The sequence below is a fragment of the Bufo bufo genome, chromosome 4 (genome assembly GCF_905171765.1).
Source record: "Bufo bufo chromosome 4, aBufBuf1.1, whole genome shotgun sequence".
Taxonomy (NCBI): Eukaryota; Metazoa; Chordata; class Amphibia; order Anura; family Bufonidae; genus Bufo; species Bufo bufo.
In genome coordinates this window covers 24163265-24180531 of record NC_053392.1, presented here as the reverse complement: position 1 = coordinate 24180531, position 17267 = coordinate 24163265, and the positions used below count along the sequence as shown (strand labels likewise).

At 46.3% G+C, this 17267-nt stretch overlaps 1 protein-coding gene across 1 annotated transcript in view; it reads left to right on the top strand.

Moving 5' to 3' along the window:
- Positions 1–17267, top strand: part of LOC120998910 (vomeronasal type-2 receptor 26-like) — a 44649-nt gene that overhangs the window by 12359 nt on the left and 15023 nt on the right. Inside the window, exons 2-3 of the mRNA XM_040429788.1 lie at positions 14762–14953; positions 16810–17029. Coding sequence (XP_040285722.1) covers positions 14762–14953; positions 16810–17029 — 412 coding nt within the window. The remainder of the gene's footprint in view (positions 1–14761; positions 14954–16809; positions 17030–17267) is intronic.

The window sequence follows — 17267 nt, the reverse complement described above, 5'->3', positions numbered from 1 at the left end:
AAGTGGATCTCATCCCTCTCGGTATACGCTGTGCTTTAAAATTTTCGCCAAGAGTGGTCATGTGGAGACGCAAAGAGATGGACCTCTTTGATAGGAATTCATATTTCCTCTTTAGCTCCTTAGCTGTTGGAGTGGTAAGGAACGTGGCATCTCCCTCAATCAAGCATAAAATCCTGTCGACTGCTTCCTGTGAATATGTGAGGCCTCCGGGTGTAATATGATCACTAGTAGACATACTTGAAATAATAAGTCCGTATAGAAAAAGACGTGCAAATGCCAAACAACGGCCGTATATGAAAAGGAAAAAGGGGGATGGCAGCACCGTCACAATAGAACTTGGAAGAAAAGGGTGCACAGGCCCAAATGTGGATATAAGCCAATCCAACAATTATAAAAAAGAAAAAAGGGCAGCACTCCACTGGATTAAAATAAAATAAACTTTAGTTTATATATGTATATATTGCAGTTGCCTGCCCGTGTGTTCATACAGGGTGTGACAGAAAATACCTCGCAGATAAAAATAAATTCTATTTAATCTTTTTCTGTGATATAATCCCATTTGCAAGCCAGTGTGTGTCAGGCCCACACAGACTGTATTGTGGTCACTGGTTAGTGGCTAGACCTCCACTCATACCGTTACAGGGTGTCACTCACTCACAAATACCTCGCAGATAAAAAAAAAATCAATTTAATATTTTTCTGTGATATAATCCCATTTGCAAGCCAGTGTGTGTCAGGCCCACACAGACTGTACTGTGCCCACTGCCCACCACTTATATAGGGTGGTACAGTACCTTGCACGCATAGTAACACTTATCTAATATAAAATGACAGGCAGAGGCAGGCCACGCCGCAGGGGCCGTCATGTTCGTGGTGCTGTGATTTCCACTGGCCCTGGAATAATGCCCAGTGTTCAGAGGCCACGTACCCTGAACCCAAAAAATTCGGAGAAAATAGTTGACTAGCTTACACAGGACACCCAATCTTCAACAGCTTCCGCTAAGAACCTTGACGCACCATCCTCCTCCAGCTCAGCTTTGGTCACCTGCTCTCAAGTTACCACTCTGCCGCCCGCCGCCACCACCACCACTACCACCACAGCCACCACAGCCGCTTCACTTGATCCCTAAGAGGAGTTATTTACACATCATTTGGATGAAGTTAGTGATGCGCAACCATTATTGCCAGAGGATGGAGATAACAGGGATATGTCTCAGTCAGGCAGCATTACACACATGGACGTACAGTGTGATGATGATGATGATGTTGTACCCGCTGCTGCTTCCTTTGCTGAGGTGTCAGATACAAGTGAAGTGGTTGATGATGACGATGTGTCCGTGGTTGCCACATGGGTGCCTGCTCGAAGAGAAGAAGAAGAGAGGGAAAGTTCAGAAGTGAAGACAGAGAGAAGCAGGAGACGAGTTGGAAGCAGGGGGAGGTCGTCGCAAGGAGCTAGTGGCACAGTCAGACAGCATGTATCGGCACCCGGGGTCAGCCAGACAGCACGCCAATCAACACATGCTGCTGCCACCACCAGAATGCCGTCATTGCAAAGCTCAGCAGTGTGGCATTTTTTTGGTGTGTCTGCCTCTGACAACAGCGATGCCATTTGCAACCTGTGCCAAAAGAAACTGAGTCGTGGGAAATCCAACACCCACCTAGGTACAACTGCTTTGCGAAGGCACATGATCGCACATCACAAACGCCTATGGGATCAACACATGATGACGAGTAGAAGCAGCACACAAGCTCAAAGCCACCATCCTCCTCCTGGTCCAGCATCTTCAGCCACGTCAACCACTGCTGTCCTCCTTGCCCCCTCTCAACCACCTGCCACTCCGCCTCTCACCTTCAGCAGTTCCATCTCATCTGCCCACAGTCAGGTGTCTGTAAAGGAAATGTTTGAGCGTAGGACGCCAATGTTCCAGAGTCACCCCCTTGCCCGGCGTCTGACAGCTGGCTTGACGGAACTCTTAGCCTGCCAGCTTTTACCATACCAGCTGGTAGAGTCTGAGGCCTTCAAAAAATTTGTCGCTATTGGGACACCACAGTGGAAGGTACCCGGACAAATTTTTTTTTCAAAAAAGGCAATCCCAAACCTCTACTCAGTGATTGAAAAGGAAGTCATGGCATCTCTGGCATACAGTGTTGGGACAAGGGTCCATCTGACCACTGATACCTGGTCTTCAAAGCACGATCAGGGCAGGTATATCACCTACACTGCGCATTGGGTCAACCTGCTGACGGCTGACAAGCATGGAATGCGTGTCTCTGCAGCGGAGTTGGTGACACCGCCACGACTTGCAGGCAGGCCTACTGCCACCTCCTCTACTCCTCCTACTCCATCCTCTTCCATAACCTCCTCGGCTGAGTCCTCTTCTGCTGCGGTGTCTGGCTGCACATCAACTGAATCCCCCCAGCTCCCCAGGGGCTATTCCACATCCCGGATACGACAGTGTCATGCTGTCTTGGGGTTGACTTGCCTGAAATCAGAGAGCCACACCGGACCAGCACTCCTGTCCGCCCTGAACGTACAGGTGGATCAGTGGCTGACCCTGCACAGACTGGAGATCGGTAAAGTGGTGTGTGACAATGGAAGCAATTTGTTGGCGGCATTGAATTTGGGCAAGTTGTCACATGTGCCATGCATGGCACATGTGTTGAATCTCATCGTACAACACTTTGTGTCTAAGCACCCAGGCTTACAGGACGTCCTCAAGCAGGCCAGGAAGGTGTGTGGCCATTTCAGGCGTTCCTACACGGCCATGGCGCACTTTTCAGACATTCAGCGCCGAAACAACATGCCATTGAGGCGATTGATTTGCGACAGCCCGAAACGTTGGAATTCAACACTCCTAATGTTCGACCACCTGCTCCAACAAGAAAAAGCCTTCAACGAGTATTTGTATGACCGGGGTGCTAGGACAGCCTCTGCGGAGCTGGGGATTTTTTTGCCACGTTACTGGACGCTCATGAGCAATGCCTGTAGGCTCATGCGTCCTTTTGAGGAGATGACAAACCTTGTCAGTCGCACCGAAGGCACCATCAGCGACCTCATCCCATTTGTTTTCCTGCTGGAGCGTGCCCTGCGAAGAGTGCTGGATCAGGCTGTAGATGAGCGTGAAGAGGAAGAGATGTGGTCACCATCACCACCAGAAACAGCCTTGTCATCATCGCTTGCTGGACCTGCGGCAACGCTGGAAGAGGAGTCTGAGGAAGAGGAGTCAGAGGAGGATTGTGGCTTTGAGGAGGAGGAAGACCAACCACAGCAGGCATCCCAGGGTGCTCGTTGTTGTCACCTATCTGAGACCCGTGGTGATGTACGTGGCTGGGGTGAAGAACAGACCGTCAATGATATCAGTGAGGATGAGGAACGGGAAATGAGTAGCTCGGCATACAACCTTGTGCAAATGGGGTCTTTCATGCTGTCATGTCTGTTGAGGGACCCTCGTATAAAAAGGATGAAGGAGAACGACCTGTACTGGGTGGCCACGCTACTAGACCCCCGGTATAAGCAGAAAGTGGCGGAAATGTTACCAACTTACCGAAAGTCAGAAAGGATGCAGCAGTTCAAAACAAAACGAAAAAATATGCTTTACACAGCTTATAAGGGGGATGTCACAGCACAACGGGAATCTAACAGGGGAAGAGGTGAAAGTAATCCTCCTCCTACCACGACCACGGCGGCAAGGACAGGACGCTTTACATGCAGAGCTTTTTCAGTCCTACACATCGCCACAGCCCTTCGGGATCCAGCCTTAGAGAACGACTCGACCGACAGGTAGCAGACTACCTCGCCTTAACTGCAGATATCGACACTCTGAGGAGCGATGAACCTCTTGACTACTGGGTGTGCAGGCTTGACCTGTGGCCTGAGCTATCCCAGTTTGCGATAGAACTTCTGGCCTGCCCCGCTTCATGTGTCCTGTCAGAAAGGACCTTCAGTGCAGCAGGAGGCATTGTCACTGACAAAAGAAGTCGCCTCAGTCAAAAAAGTGTTGATTACCTCATCTTCATTAAGATGAATGAGGCATGGAGCCCAAAGGGACTGACAGTGGGGGATACGTTTGACTAACAAAGGGCCTGATGACATGCCTTGGCCTCAAAATGGTCCCCACGCTGCTGTATTTAATGTCTGCATACCGGATGACTTTCGTGAATTCTCCGCCACCAACTAAGGTTCAAGCAATGTTTTAGTCACCTTTCTGCCTTGAAAACATCATTTTTTCCGGCCGCTGCTACAACAGCGCCTGCAACAATAACATTATTTTTCAGGCATGTGTACATGCCTAATTTTTCTGGCCTCTGGTGCTGCACTGTGGCTGCAAAAACAAAACAAAAAAAAAAGGCACATACAAGTGTCAATTCCCCTTCATGATCGTTACCTTGTTGTGGTGAAGGGGCTTGCGTATCACAATGAAGCGATCATCACCTCTATGAGTGTGTTGGCAATGTTGCCACACCCCAGATGATAAGGCCGTTGCTTTATTATGATCAGACCAAAAGCGATCGGCTGGATAATTTTTCATAGAAAAAACATAATTTTTTTTAGATATTTTTTTTTAGTTGTATGGGTGGGTTTTTAATACATAAAATAAAAAAATCATAATAAAGTCTCTTAATAGTTTATTAGAAATAATGCAGACAATTTTAAAAATCCCCATCAATTCCAATACAAAGCAAGTACAGAGCTCAGAACTAAATAATTCCAGGATGTCGTAATGGTTCGTTAATTCGACAATGGTTAATCAATTCGACACACGTCCCCGGATAGGGGACGTAACAGGGATTAAACTGATAGGAATAGTACTAGTTAAGACACCACTCATATAGGGTGTCACAGCACATTGCTCTGTGCATGCGCAGTGCCCCAACTTGGGAGTAAAAGGACCGACCAAGCTGCTTTTTCCATCTCCCGGTTCCTAAAAGCAATTCATTTTGGTGTATCAGAGTTTGGTCTGTCACTGTGAAGGCAGTCGAAGGTACCCGGCCTAAATTTTTTTTCACAAAAGGCAATCCCACCCTGATATGGGACGTAACAGGGATTAAACTGATGAGAATAGTACTACAGAAAATACCACTCATATTGGGTGTGAGAGTAAATTGCACGGCGCTGACGCAGTGACCGTGGCGTGGATTCAAACAAAGGGGAGGGAGACAGCATTTTTTTAACCATCTCCCCATTCGAAAAATCAATTTAATAAATGGACCCCATATTGGGGATGTAACAGGGATTAAACTGATGAGAAGAGAGAACTACAGAAAATACCACTCATATCGGGTGTGACAGTAAATTGCACGGCGCAGACGAAGTGACCATGGCGTGGATTCAAACAAAGGCGAGGGAGCCAGCATTTTTTTTAACCATCTCCCCGTTCGAAAAATCAATTTAATAAATGGACCCCAGATTGGGGACGTAACAGGGAATAAACTGATGAGAAGAGAGAACTACAGAAAATACCACTCATATCCGGTGGGGCAGTAAATTGCACGGCACAGACGCAGTGACCGTGGTGTGGATTCAAACAAAGGGGAGGGAGCCAGCGTTTTTTTAACCATCTCCTCGTTCGAAAAATCTATTTAATAAATTGACCCCAGATTGGGGACGTAACAGGGATTAAACTGATGAGAAGAGAGAGCTACAGAAAATACCACTCATATCGGGTGGGGCAGTAAATTGCACGGCGCAGACGCAGTGAGCGTGGATTCAAACAAAGGGGAGGGAGCCAGCGTTTTTTTAACCATCTCCCCGTTCGAAAAATCAATTCAATTCACCTTTCGGGGACCCTTGGTGTTGTACATGGCTGGGTGGAGGAAGAAACCTTCAATGACATCAACGGGACATGGCTAGCTTGGTATCCAACCTTGAACAAATGGGGAGTTTGCGGTTGGGCAAATGGACTGTTTGCGGTGCATTAAAAGGGGAGTTTGGTCTGTCAATGTCTGTGAAGCGGGCGTAACCCTTACACTACCTGATCGATACAACATCATACCTGATCGTAAAAAAAATTGGATTGTTAGGTGATTTATGCCCTTTTATGGATTAAAATCCAACTCTGCGTCAACTACATAATTTTCCATGGGAGTTTTGCCATGGTTTCCCTCCGGCATGCCACAGTCCAGGTGTTAGTCCCCTTGAAGCCACCATTTTACCATCACTACTGTGGCTAGAAAGAGTCCCTGTGGGTTTTAAAATTCGCCTGCTTATTGAAGTCTATGGTGGTTCGCCCGGTTCGCCTGTTTGCGAACATTTGCAGAAATTCGCGGAAAATTTTATGTTCGTGACATCACTAATCAGGAGACCACAGAGTGTTAGATCAAATAAATAAATGGGAAATTAAAACCCCCCAGAAAAGTCTGTAATTTTCTCACTTTACCACACAACAGCTAATAAGCAAAAATGGCTTTAGAACATATAACTGCACCGCACAAGGGCAAATAAGACGGACTGTAGAAATATTTCCTTGTAATAACCCCTGTTAATGGCTGTATCAAACAGCACTTGCACCCTAACAAGAACGGTTTGCTGGAATCACAGAGCAGTATAATGGCAATTTGGATCCCCAGACAGTGCAGCAAGGGGTAACAGGATTGTTCCTATTACCCAGGTTGTTACCTCCCCTACTGAAACCTGTTCTACATAAATGCTGTAGAATGATTCCTCCCTATTAGGGTTGAGTGAACCCGAACTGTAAAGTTAGGGTTCGTACCGAACTTTAGGATTTTTGGACCCCGGACCCGAACATTTCAGTAAAAGTTCGGGTTCGGTGTTCGGCAGTTTCTTAGCGCTTTTTGAAAGGCTGCAGAGCAGCCAATCAACAAGCGTTTAACTCTGTGCCTTCAGAAGCCATTACAGCCATGCCTACTAATGGCATGGCTGTGATTGGCCAGAGCAGCATGTGACCCATCCTCTATATAAGCTGGAGTCATGTAGCGCTGCACGTCACTCTGCTCTTACTAGTGTAGGGAGAGGACGCTGCTGCTGGTGATCTCAGGGAGAGAATAGGAGAAATCTGTGATCAGAACACGAATCTAACTCAGCGATCTACATACAATTAGTTGTGAGGGTGCAGTGCACAATCTTTTTACCCTGCCCTGAGCCCAGTGACAGAGAAAAATAACTTTTATCCGTCTGTTAGTTAGGTGGGCGGCGGCAGCCATTTTATGCAAGCTCAGTACACCAGCACTGCATCTGAGCTATTGTGACATTCAAATCCAAGTTGGTTTTAAAAAAAACACCCTTTTTTGGCAATATACAACATCTGGTGCATTTGCAGGATTAGTCAGTGTGCAATATAAGCTAGAAATACAGCCATAATATTCTGGGTTTTTAAAAACACACTTTTTTGGCAATATCCAACATCTGGATTAGTCAGTGTGCAATTTAAGCAAGAAATACACCCATCATTTTCTGGGGTTTGAAAAACACACTTTTTTGACCAAAAACACTATTTTCAGGCCCTTGCAGCATCAGCACGTGTGAAATTACAGGCTTAAATACTGCTGTCAAATTCTGTTGTTAAACAAACACTCGTTTGGGCACAAAAAATTTAGTTGGCAGCCTTTGATGCAGATGTCATTGTGAGATACACCCTTAATACATTTGGGTTAGATTTAGAGATTTGAAAAACCGCCATTTTTTGCACTTATATTGAATTTAGACCTACACTGGTTCAGGCCGTGTGAGATACACCCTCTACATACAGGGGTTTGAATCAGGCATTTGAAATACAGCCATTTTGGGCAAAGAAATATTTAATTCAGGCCTTCACTGGTTCAGGCCCTGTGAGATACTCCTACTACATACAAGGGTTGGATTCAGACATTTGAAATACAGCCATTTTGTGCAAATAAGTATTTAATTGCGGCCTAGTCTGCATCTGTACGTGTGAGATACACCCTTTACATACTGTCGTTCTATTTTACTATTAATTAAACACCTATTTAGGGCAAGATCCTAAATTTGAAAAATATGAGGAGAGCGTCAAATAAGGGACATGGCCCAGGTCGTGGTGCTGCTAGTAGAGCTCCTGTTGCAGGGAGAGGACATGGTCGATCTGTGCCAGCTACACGCACAAGTGAAACCCCTTCCTCAGGTGCAAGTAGGCGACAGAACCTGCAGCGGTATTTAGTCGGGCCTAATGCGGCTCTACGAATAGTGAGGCCTGAACAAGTATAGGCGATAGTAGATTGGGTTGCTGACAGTACCTCCAGTTCCTTCACATTGTCTCCCACCCAGTCTACTGCTGAAAGATCAGAGTTGGCACCTGCAGCCGATGTCCATCAGTCTTTCACCTCACCCCCTTGCAAATCAGCCAAGCAGTCTGAACCCCAAGTCATGCAGCAATCTCTTCTGCTTTTTAAAGACTCTGTTAGCAGAGTTTCCCAGGGCCATCCACCTAGCCCTGCCCCAGAAGTGGAAGAGATGCCCAACCACTTATGTTTCAAGATGAGTACATGGGAGGACCATCGCAGCACGTCTTGGATGATGACGAAACACAGGTGCCAACTGTTGGGGCATTCGAAAGAGTGCAGACCGACAAGGAGGGCTGGGGTAAAAACTGTATGGAAGATGATGTGGAGGACGATGAGGTCCTCGACCCCACATGGAATCAAGGTCATGCTAGTGACCTATGTAGTTCAGAGGAAGAGTTGGTGGTCGCACAGAGCCACCAGCACAGCAGAGGAGGGAGCAGGGTGCAAAAGCGGAGCGTCCGTCCCCTAGACAGTACGCCTGCTACTGCCCACCGCAGCAAGGGACTGAGCAAACCAAAGCCAGCTCCAAGGAGTTCCCTGGCGTGGCAGTTCTTCAGACAATGTGCTGACGACAAGACACAAGTGGTTTGCACGCTGTGCAATCAGAGCCTGAAGCAAGACATAAACGTTCTCAACCTGAGCACAACCTGCATGACCAGGCATCTGAGTGCAAAGCACGAGTTGCAGTGGAGTAGACACCTCAAAAACCAAGAAAGGTCTCTCACTCCTCCTGTTTCCTCTTCTGCTGCAGTCTTAGCCTCTTCATCCACCTCTGGAGTGACAGTGGCACCTGCCACCCCGCAAACAATTGATCTTCCAGCAACACCAGCACCTGTGTCACCAAGCATCTCCACAATGTCCCACGGAAGCGTTCAGCTCTCCATCTCCCAAACTCTGGAGAGGAAGAGGAAGTACCACCCTACTCATCGGCGATCCCTAACGCTGATTGCCAGCATTTCTAAATTACTGGCCTTTGAAATGCTGTCATTCCGTCTGGTGGAGACGGATAGTTTAAAAAACCTTATGGAAGTGGCTGTCCCACAGTACGTCATGCCCAGCCGCCACTACTTTTCCAGATGAGCCATCCCTTCCCTGCACAACCAAGTAGGGAGTCAAAATCAGGTGTGCACTGCGCAACGCCATCTGTGGCAAGGTGCACCTCACTATGGATACGTGGATCAGTAAGCACGGTCAGGGACGTTATATCTCCCTAACAACACACTGGGTAAATGCAGTGGCGGCTGGGCCTGAGGCGGATAGCAGTTTGGCGTATGTCCTTCCACCACCAAGGATTGCAGGGCGCTTCAGTTTGCCTCCTGTTGCTTCCTCCTCCTACTCCGCTTCTTCATCCTCTGCCGGCTCCTCATCCGGTCAGTGTAACGCCTTCACCACCAACTTCAGCACAGCCAGGGCAAAACGACAGCAGGCAGTTTAAAAACGTATCTGTTTGGGGGACAAACCCCACACCGCGCAGGAGCTGTGGACGGGCCTTGAACAACAGACCGATGAGTGGTTGGTGCCAGTGAGCCTCAAGCCCGGCCTGGTAGTGTGCGATAAAAGGCGAAATCTCGTAGCAGCTCTGGGACTAGCCGGTTTGACGCACATCCATTGCCTGGCGCATGTGCTAAATTTGGTGGTGCAGAGATTCCTTAAAAATTACCCCGATATGTCAGAGCTGCTGCTTAAAGTGCGGGCCGTCTGAGCGCGCTTTCGACGTCCTCACCCTGCTGCTGCTCACCTGTCAGCGCTGCACCGTAACTTTGGCCTTCCCGCTCACCGCCTCATATGCGACGTGCCCACAAGGTGGAACTCCACCTTGCACATGCTGGCCAGACTGTGCGAGCAGCAGCAGGCGATAGTGGAGTTTCAGCTGCAGCACGCACGGGTGAGTCACTCTGCAGAACAGCACCACTTCACCACCAATGACTGGGCCTCCATGCGAGATCTGTGTTCCTTGTTGCGCTGTTTCGAGTACTCCACCAACATGGCCAGTACCGATAACGCCGTTCTCAGCGTAACTATCCCGCTTCTATGCCTCCTTGAAAAAACGCTGCTGGCGATGATGGAAGAGGATGTGGCCCAGGAGGAGGAGGAGGAAGAAGGATCATTTCATAGGGTTTCCGGGCAGTCATTCACAAGTCGCTCCGAGGGTGGGTTCCTGCACCCACAAACACCAGTTACACAATTGTCCAGCCAGGGCACAGTTCTGGAGGATGACAAGGTGGAGGATGAGGAGGAGGAGATGGAGGAGGAGGAACCATGTTCACAGCAGGGTGGCACCGAGACCAGCTCATGGCCATCACTGGTGCGTGGCTGGGGGGATACAGAGGACACAGACGATACACCTCCCACAGAGGACAGGTTTTCGTTGCCTCTGGGCAGCCTGGCACACATGAGCGATTACATGCTGCAGTGTCTACGCAACGACCGCTGAGTTTCCCACATTCTAACTTGTGCTGATTACTGGGTGGCCACGCTGCTGGATCCCCATTACAAGGACAACGTACCATCCTTAGTTCCCTCACTGGAGCGTGATCGTAAGATGCGTTAGTACAAGCGCACGCTGCTAGATTCGCTGCTGGTGGCATTCCTACCTGACCTCGGGGGCACAATGGAAGTACAATGCGAAGGCAGAGGACGAGGAAGAGTTTGCCAAAGCAGTTGGGGCACCGCCAGCACCTCAGAAGGCAGGATTAGGATGTCCGAAATATGGAAAAGCTTTGTCAGCACGCCACAACAACCAGCACCACCCACTGATCTTGAACGTCTTAGCAGGAGGCAACATTTCCCCAACATTGTGGAGCAGTATGTGTGCACACGCCTACACTTACTGAATGACGGGTCTGCCCCCTTTAACTTCTTGGTCTCCAAATTGGGCACATGGCCTGAGCTTACCCTTTACGCCTTGGAGGTGCTGACCTGCCCTGCAGCCAGTGTATTGTCTGAACGTGTGTTTATCACGACTAGAGGAGGTTATCACAGGTTATATTTCCCAATGTTTTGGGGTGTACCCTAATTTAAAAAAATTAATTTAAAACCAAAAAGCAGTGTAGGCTACCTCCTCCACCACTGCTTCCACATACACCGCCACATCCACCGCCTCTTCAACCTCTTACTCCATATGGACCTCGTCCTCCTAGATCAAGATAATTTTTTTAATTTTTATGTATGTTATGTTATTTAAAGTAATTTCCCTATCCACATTTGTTTGCAGAGCACTTGTCATGTTCTTAATCAAATTTTGATGCCATTTGCAGCCCTCTAGCTCTAGCCCTTTCCATGACATTTTTACAGCCATTTTAGTGCTCAAAAGTTCGGGTCCCGATTGATTTCAATGCGGTTTGGGTTTGGGTTCGGGGTCAAGTTCGGGTCCCGAACTCAAACTTTTTTGTGAAGTTCGGCCGAAACCATCAAACCTGAACATCCAGGTATCCACTCAACTCTACTCCCTATCCTTTCCCTACAACATGAATAATCTTTCCCTATACTTGTAAATAATTTTTTCAGCACAATGAAGTCTTTCCTAGCACTGTCCCTAGCGCCTGCTGACGTCTCTCCCTGCACTAAGTGCGCTGGAAAATGGCAGAATCCCAGATGGCTGAGGCTATTTATAGGGCTGTGACATCACAGGGCTGGCTGCTGATTGGCTGCATGCACGGCCGGTTTTAGACAAAGTGTGACCCTGGCCAAAATTGAAAAAGTGGGGCCCCAAATCTTGAAATATTGGACGAGCTGTCTGACAGACCTTTGTAGGCACGGACAGCGGTTGTAACCACAGCAGCTGAGTGCTATCAACATTTGTAGTAAGTAAGAGGATCGTGTGATTACGCTACAGATATGGAAATAGGTTCATTACAGGATCTTGATTGTGAAACTCTGGAAGACGGCAGTCATACCGGATATTAAAGATATCATAAACATTGTATCCAAAAATTACTCTTGCTGTGGAATACATGGCTGAAACATCTCCCCAGACAGTAGATTGCGTTCTGTGTGTGTCAAGGATTGGTCAAGAGAATTGACAAATGGAAACTCACGTCAAATTCTTTATTCTGTCCTTCCCATTTTCAATAAGAATTGTGGACATGGACCCCACGTTATGAATGTCCTGGGCTCTTCTGTTTTTCCATGGTGCAGTTTATAAAACCACTATCTGCAAAAAAGGTGTTGTCCCATCGGGCCCTTGAGGTGAAGGGAGAGCACAGTGTGCATGCGCGGTCATCCTCCATTATGCTATGAGTGTTCTGATAACAGCTGATCACGGGCTCTGCTCTTTTTAGAAATTCTATAGCAGTGAATACAGATAATGCTGCGCATGCACACTGTTATGGGGGATGTGTGGATGACACACTGTTATGGGGGACCTGTGGGTATCACACTGTTATGGGGGACCTGTGGAGGACACTGTTATGGGGGACCTGTGGAGGACACTGTTATGGGGGACCTGTGAATGTCACACTGTTATGGGGGATCTGTAGATGTCACACTGTTATGGGGGACCTGTGGAGGACACTGTTATGGGGGACCTGTGGATGACACACTGTTATGGGGGACCTGTAGATGTCACACTTTTATGGGGGACCTGTGGATGTCACACTGTTATGGGGGACCTGTGGATGTCACACTGTTACGGGGGATCTGTGGATGACACATTTTTATGGTGGATCTGTGGATGACACTGTGTTATGGGGGATCTGTGGAGGACACTGTTATGGGGGATCTATGGAGGACACTGTTATGGGGGATCTGTGGATGACACTGTTATGGGGGATCTATGGAGGACACTGTTATGGAGGACCTGTGGATGACACACTGTTATGGGGGATCTGTGGAGGACACTGTTATGGGGGACCTGTGGATGACACTGTTATGGGGGATCTGTAGATGTCACACTGTTATGGGGGATCTGTGTTGAACCTCTCGGGAACCTTCCCTGTGATGCACAGCTATTTGTCCTGTTCAAGGTGTTGTCCCTGGTGCTGAACACAGAGCTGAAGGCTCAAAAGTTTGGAACTTTCTGTGTTGATAACTTTTGAACCACAAGAGATATTGCAAATCTGAAACTGGTAAAAAAAAAAGACTTTTATTGCAGCATAACCTATTATGTAATAATGCACTGTGTCTTGATGCATTATAATACGTTAACTAAAACAGTAATATAAATTATTCACTAATAATGCCTGGTATCTAGATATAATATAATACATTTGCAGCGCTGCTGTACAGAGTAATAATTTGATGCTAGTGCAGGTTGCATGGTTGTTATTATTTGTGATACTTTTGACATCTGCATTTAATATAGTGACCTGTTCAGCGACACGGCCAATGCAATACTGTGTTTATTCAACATACCTGGGGGCCTATGGGGCAATTTTGTTATTAAATAACTGAACATATTGATGTTGTTGTATGATCTATTGGTGATTGTTGGAGATGTTTTATCTCATCATCTTGGTAATGATACGCTCCGTAGTGCCATTTATTTTCCATCGTATATATTGTAGACGTGGATCACTATATTGGGGATAACGCCCCTTGCAATGTTCTCTGTATCAATATTTATTTATTTATTATTAAATAAAGATTGCTATATATTTTTGTATAATTGGAGTTCCATGGCTTTTTTGTATATGGTACAGTAGCTAAATTATAACAGGTTTTGAGAATAAAAAGTGGAAAATGCTCAGTGTTTTAAGCAGAATGTTTGCTCCTGATGTCGGAGGTGCTGGCAATAAGCCTATAAAACCCTTATCAACTGTAGAAACTTGAATTGTTTTTAAAGGCTGGCTGTCCATTTACAGAAAAAAATTAGGTTGTTGTGGGATTTTCTTGCTTGCAGATTTTGCAGTGCAGCATGAACTTATCACTGGCAGCAGCTATATGAAACAGACCTCTCTGAATGACCCGTCTCTTCCTATGCTTTCCCCGATAAAACCCTGAATCTACCTATTTATGTCCCTATGGTATCCCTGTACATCACCTACCGCACCTACTGTAATTGACTAGCGTCAGAATCCTGCCCTCTGACTGGCTGACAGGCTGTCCATCAACATCTCAGCCAATCAGGGCTAGCACCCTCCTCCCCCGCCCTCCCAGGGTCATGTGATCTTTCATCTTCATCTTCTGTTTTCCCCACCAATTTCCACAGTAAAATGGCCTTGGTAGCCTTGGTTTTGCCGCTATGTGTTTGAAGTAAATCGACAAAACTTCAGATTAGTTTGAGAGCAGGATGTTTGTGAAATTCGTAATGAATCTGATAAGATCAGAATCGGTTAAATCATCCTTAATCTGCTTTCTAAGTTGTAATTGGGTCTCCTGTAACCTAACTTTACCTCCAGTCTTGCTACTAGAGGTAAACCAAACCCAGGCAGACATTAATGTGTATAGATAACTTTAGGGTCTGACCCGAGGATTGCTTCCATTGGATACACATGTCATTCTTAGTTTGATAACACACAATTCTCACATTTCTTTGATGTTTTCGTGTCCTGTTTTCTCCCTACAGATCAGCTATGGAGCGATGGATCCCATCTTCAGTAACAAGCTCCTGTTTCCTTATTTCTATCGCACAGTCCCTGATGGGTCCACTCAGTATGATGCCATTGTCCTCCTACTGGAGAACTTTGGCTGGAGCTGGGTGGGGATGGTGACAGTAGATGATGATAGCAGCCAACGAGCCAGCATGGAGCTCTACAATGTAATAACACGGAGCGGGGTCTGCATAGCTTATAGAGAATCTGTCAGTGATTTCATGACATCTATGGCCTACAGGAAGGTGTTATATAAAATACAGAAGATTCACTGCAATGTGATTATAGTTGTTGGTAGCTCATATGGCTTAGAGACATTGCATTTTATGTTGTCAGATGACTTAAATCCTAGAAGAGTTGTAATCATGCTCTCAGTTATTTTACCTGAAAGATTAATCTCTCTTCCTACATTTCATGGATCTTTGCAGTTCACTCTTCACAAAGGAAGAATTCCAGGTTTACAAGAATATTTACTCACAGCCGGTCCTCTAAAATATCCAGAGGTTGAGCTGATGTTTGATGTATGGTATGATTATCTTTCTTGCAGCTCTGGACAGTATTCATCTGATAGACCATATAATGAAAGAGATGTTCTAGGTAATGTGGATCGCTCCCTGTATGATGTAGACAATTTCCGTTACACATTCAGTGTGTACTCTGCAGTGTATATTGTGGCTTATGCCTTACATCATCTGATCTACTCACATAAAAGACAAGAACATCTCCAAATATTTACCACCCAAAATGTCAAATGGAAGGTAAGATTTTTCAGACTTTTCCTACATTTTCTGTCATATTCCAAACTCCAGTAATTCTAGTAATACACATAATTCTGTGTGACTGTCTGTTGTAACCCTCACTATCACTAAAGCAAGGAGACCTTATTTAATAACATTTATTTAGTCAATGAGAGGAGCAGAAAATGGTGAGATTGCATGGTTGCCCAACATGGTGGCCCCACATATGTGACAAAATCACAGAAATATCGTGGCAAATATGGGGGAACTGCTCAAACCCCAAACACTGCAGCGTGTTTCTCATTGGGGGAGCAGTCCCACCGCATGTGGACCGCAGCAAACGACCATCCCCAGCAAAAAATGCGTACAATGGAGGATGCCGGCGCAGTCCACATGCACCACAAAGGCATCCTACACAAAACGGAGCATTGTGCGGATGAAAATATAATTATATAAATCACAGAAAAAAAATGCACCAAACCGATATGCCACGGACTATACTAGCTAGTCCTACAAGCAGATATTAAAAGCTGAGACTTTTGCCAATATATTCCTGTCAGGAACACATCGGAGCCCATCATGCCCCACATATGTGCCCCATTTTGCCACTCATTAGTTTTTGGCCCTTATGTTAACAGTTTTATGATCCACTTGTTAATGAGGGCACCACCCTACCCTGACAGCATTACTGTGGGTGATGCCAACCATCACAGCAGTCCCATGCAGAGCTCAGTGTTGTACTGCTAAGTGCTGAAGAGCAGTTTGCCGAACCACTGAGGGAAGGAGCAGGAGAGGTGTTATAATGCAGAGTATGGAACCAAAAAGAGAGAGTATGGAATAACTGCATATAGTACCAGAGTAGACTCTTGAGGAAGCAGTAAGAAAGTTGGACCTTGAGGCAAGAAGTGGCTGGAGGGAAATCTTTAAAATATATGGCGCCTGACTGGACCTGTGTAGCAATAGCCAAATGCAGCCACTGAGAGCTGGTGAGAGATGTTGGTAGCCATCGCTGTGTCAGTGGATGTGACAGAGGAAATTACAGCAGGAAGTAAGAGACTAACCACCATGAAGCCGATCCAACCAAGTCTATCAGATTGAGGGGATTAGTAGAGAAGAGACACAGTACCATACCTGGAGAGAGCTATACTGCTCATTAGGAGACATTATCAATGTTTAACATTTATTGTGAAATCTAAGGTTTGGAAAGATTTAGAGACTCCTAGGAATATGATTACTGTAACAAAATGCACAAATCAATATGTCAGACTCATGTCTATTGCCTTTAGCTGAACCAATATATAAGAAGAGTTCAGTTTATAACTTCTGGTGGAGATTCCATTCACCTTGATGAGAAAGGAAACTTTCCAACAAGATTTGATCTGGTAAATTATCAGGTATTTGCTAACCAAACCGTGGGGAAACAAACAGTGGGACATCTCCATGAAGACAAAGGTCATCATCAGTTTCTTAGAAATGAGAGCTCAATTATTTGGAAATCACAACTTCTCCAGGTGAATTTAGTGTCTGATTCTTTATTACACATTAACAACTGTCATCTGTTTATCCAAGACTAAAACGTTTTAACAGACCTCTTCTGTGTGGCTGGACCATAGTGGGGTTCATACTTACCTGGACCCCACCTCTAGATCCCAGCTGCAGCTCTCCATGGCTGCCTCGGCAGGTACCAGGTCTCTCGGAATGAAGATCCTGTTGATGGGCATCACAGTGATGTACCAGTGATTGG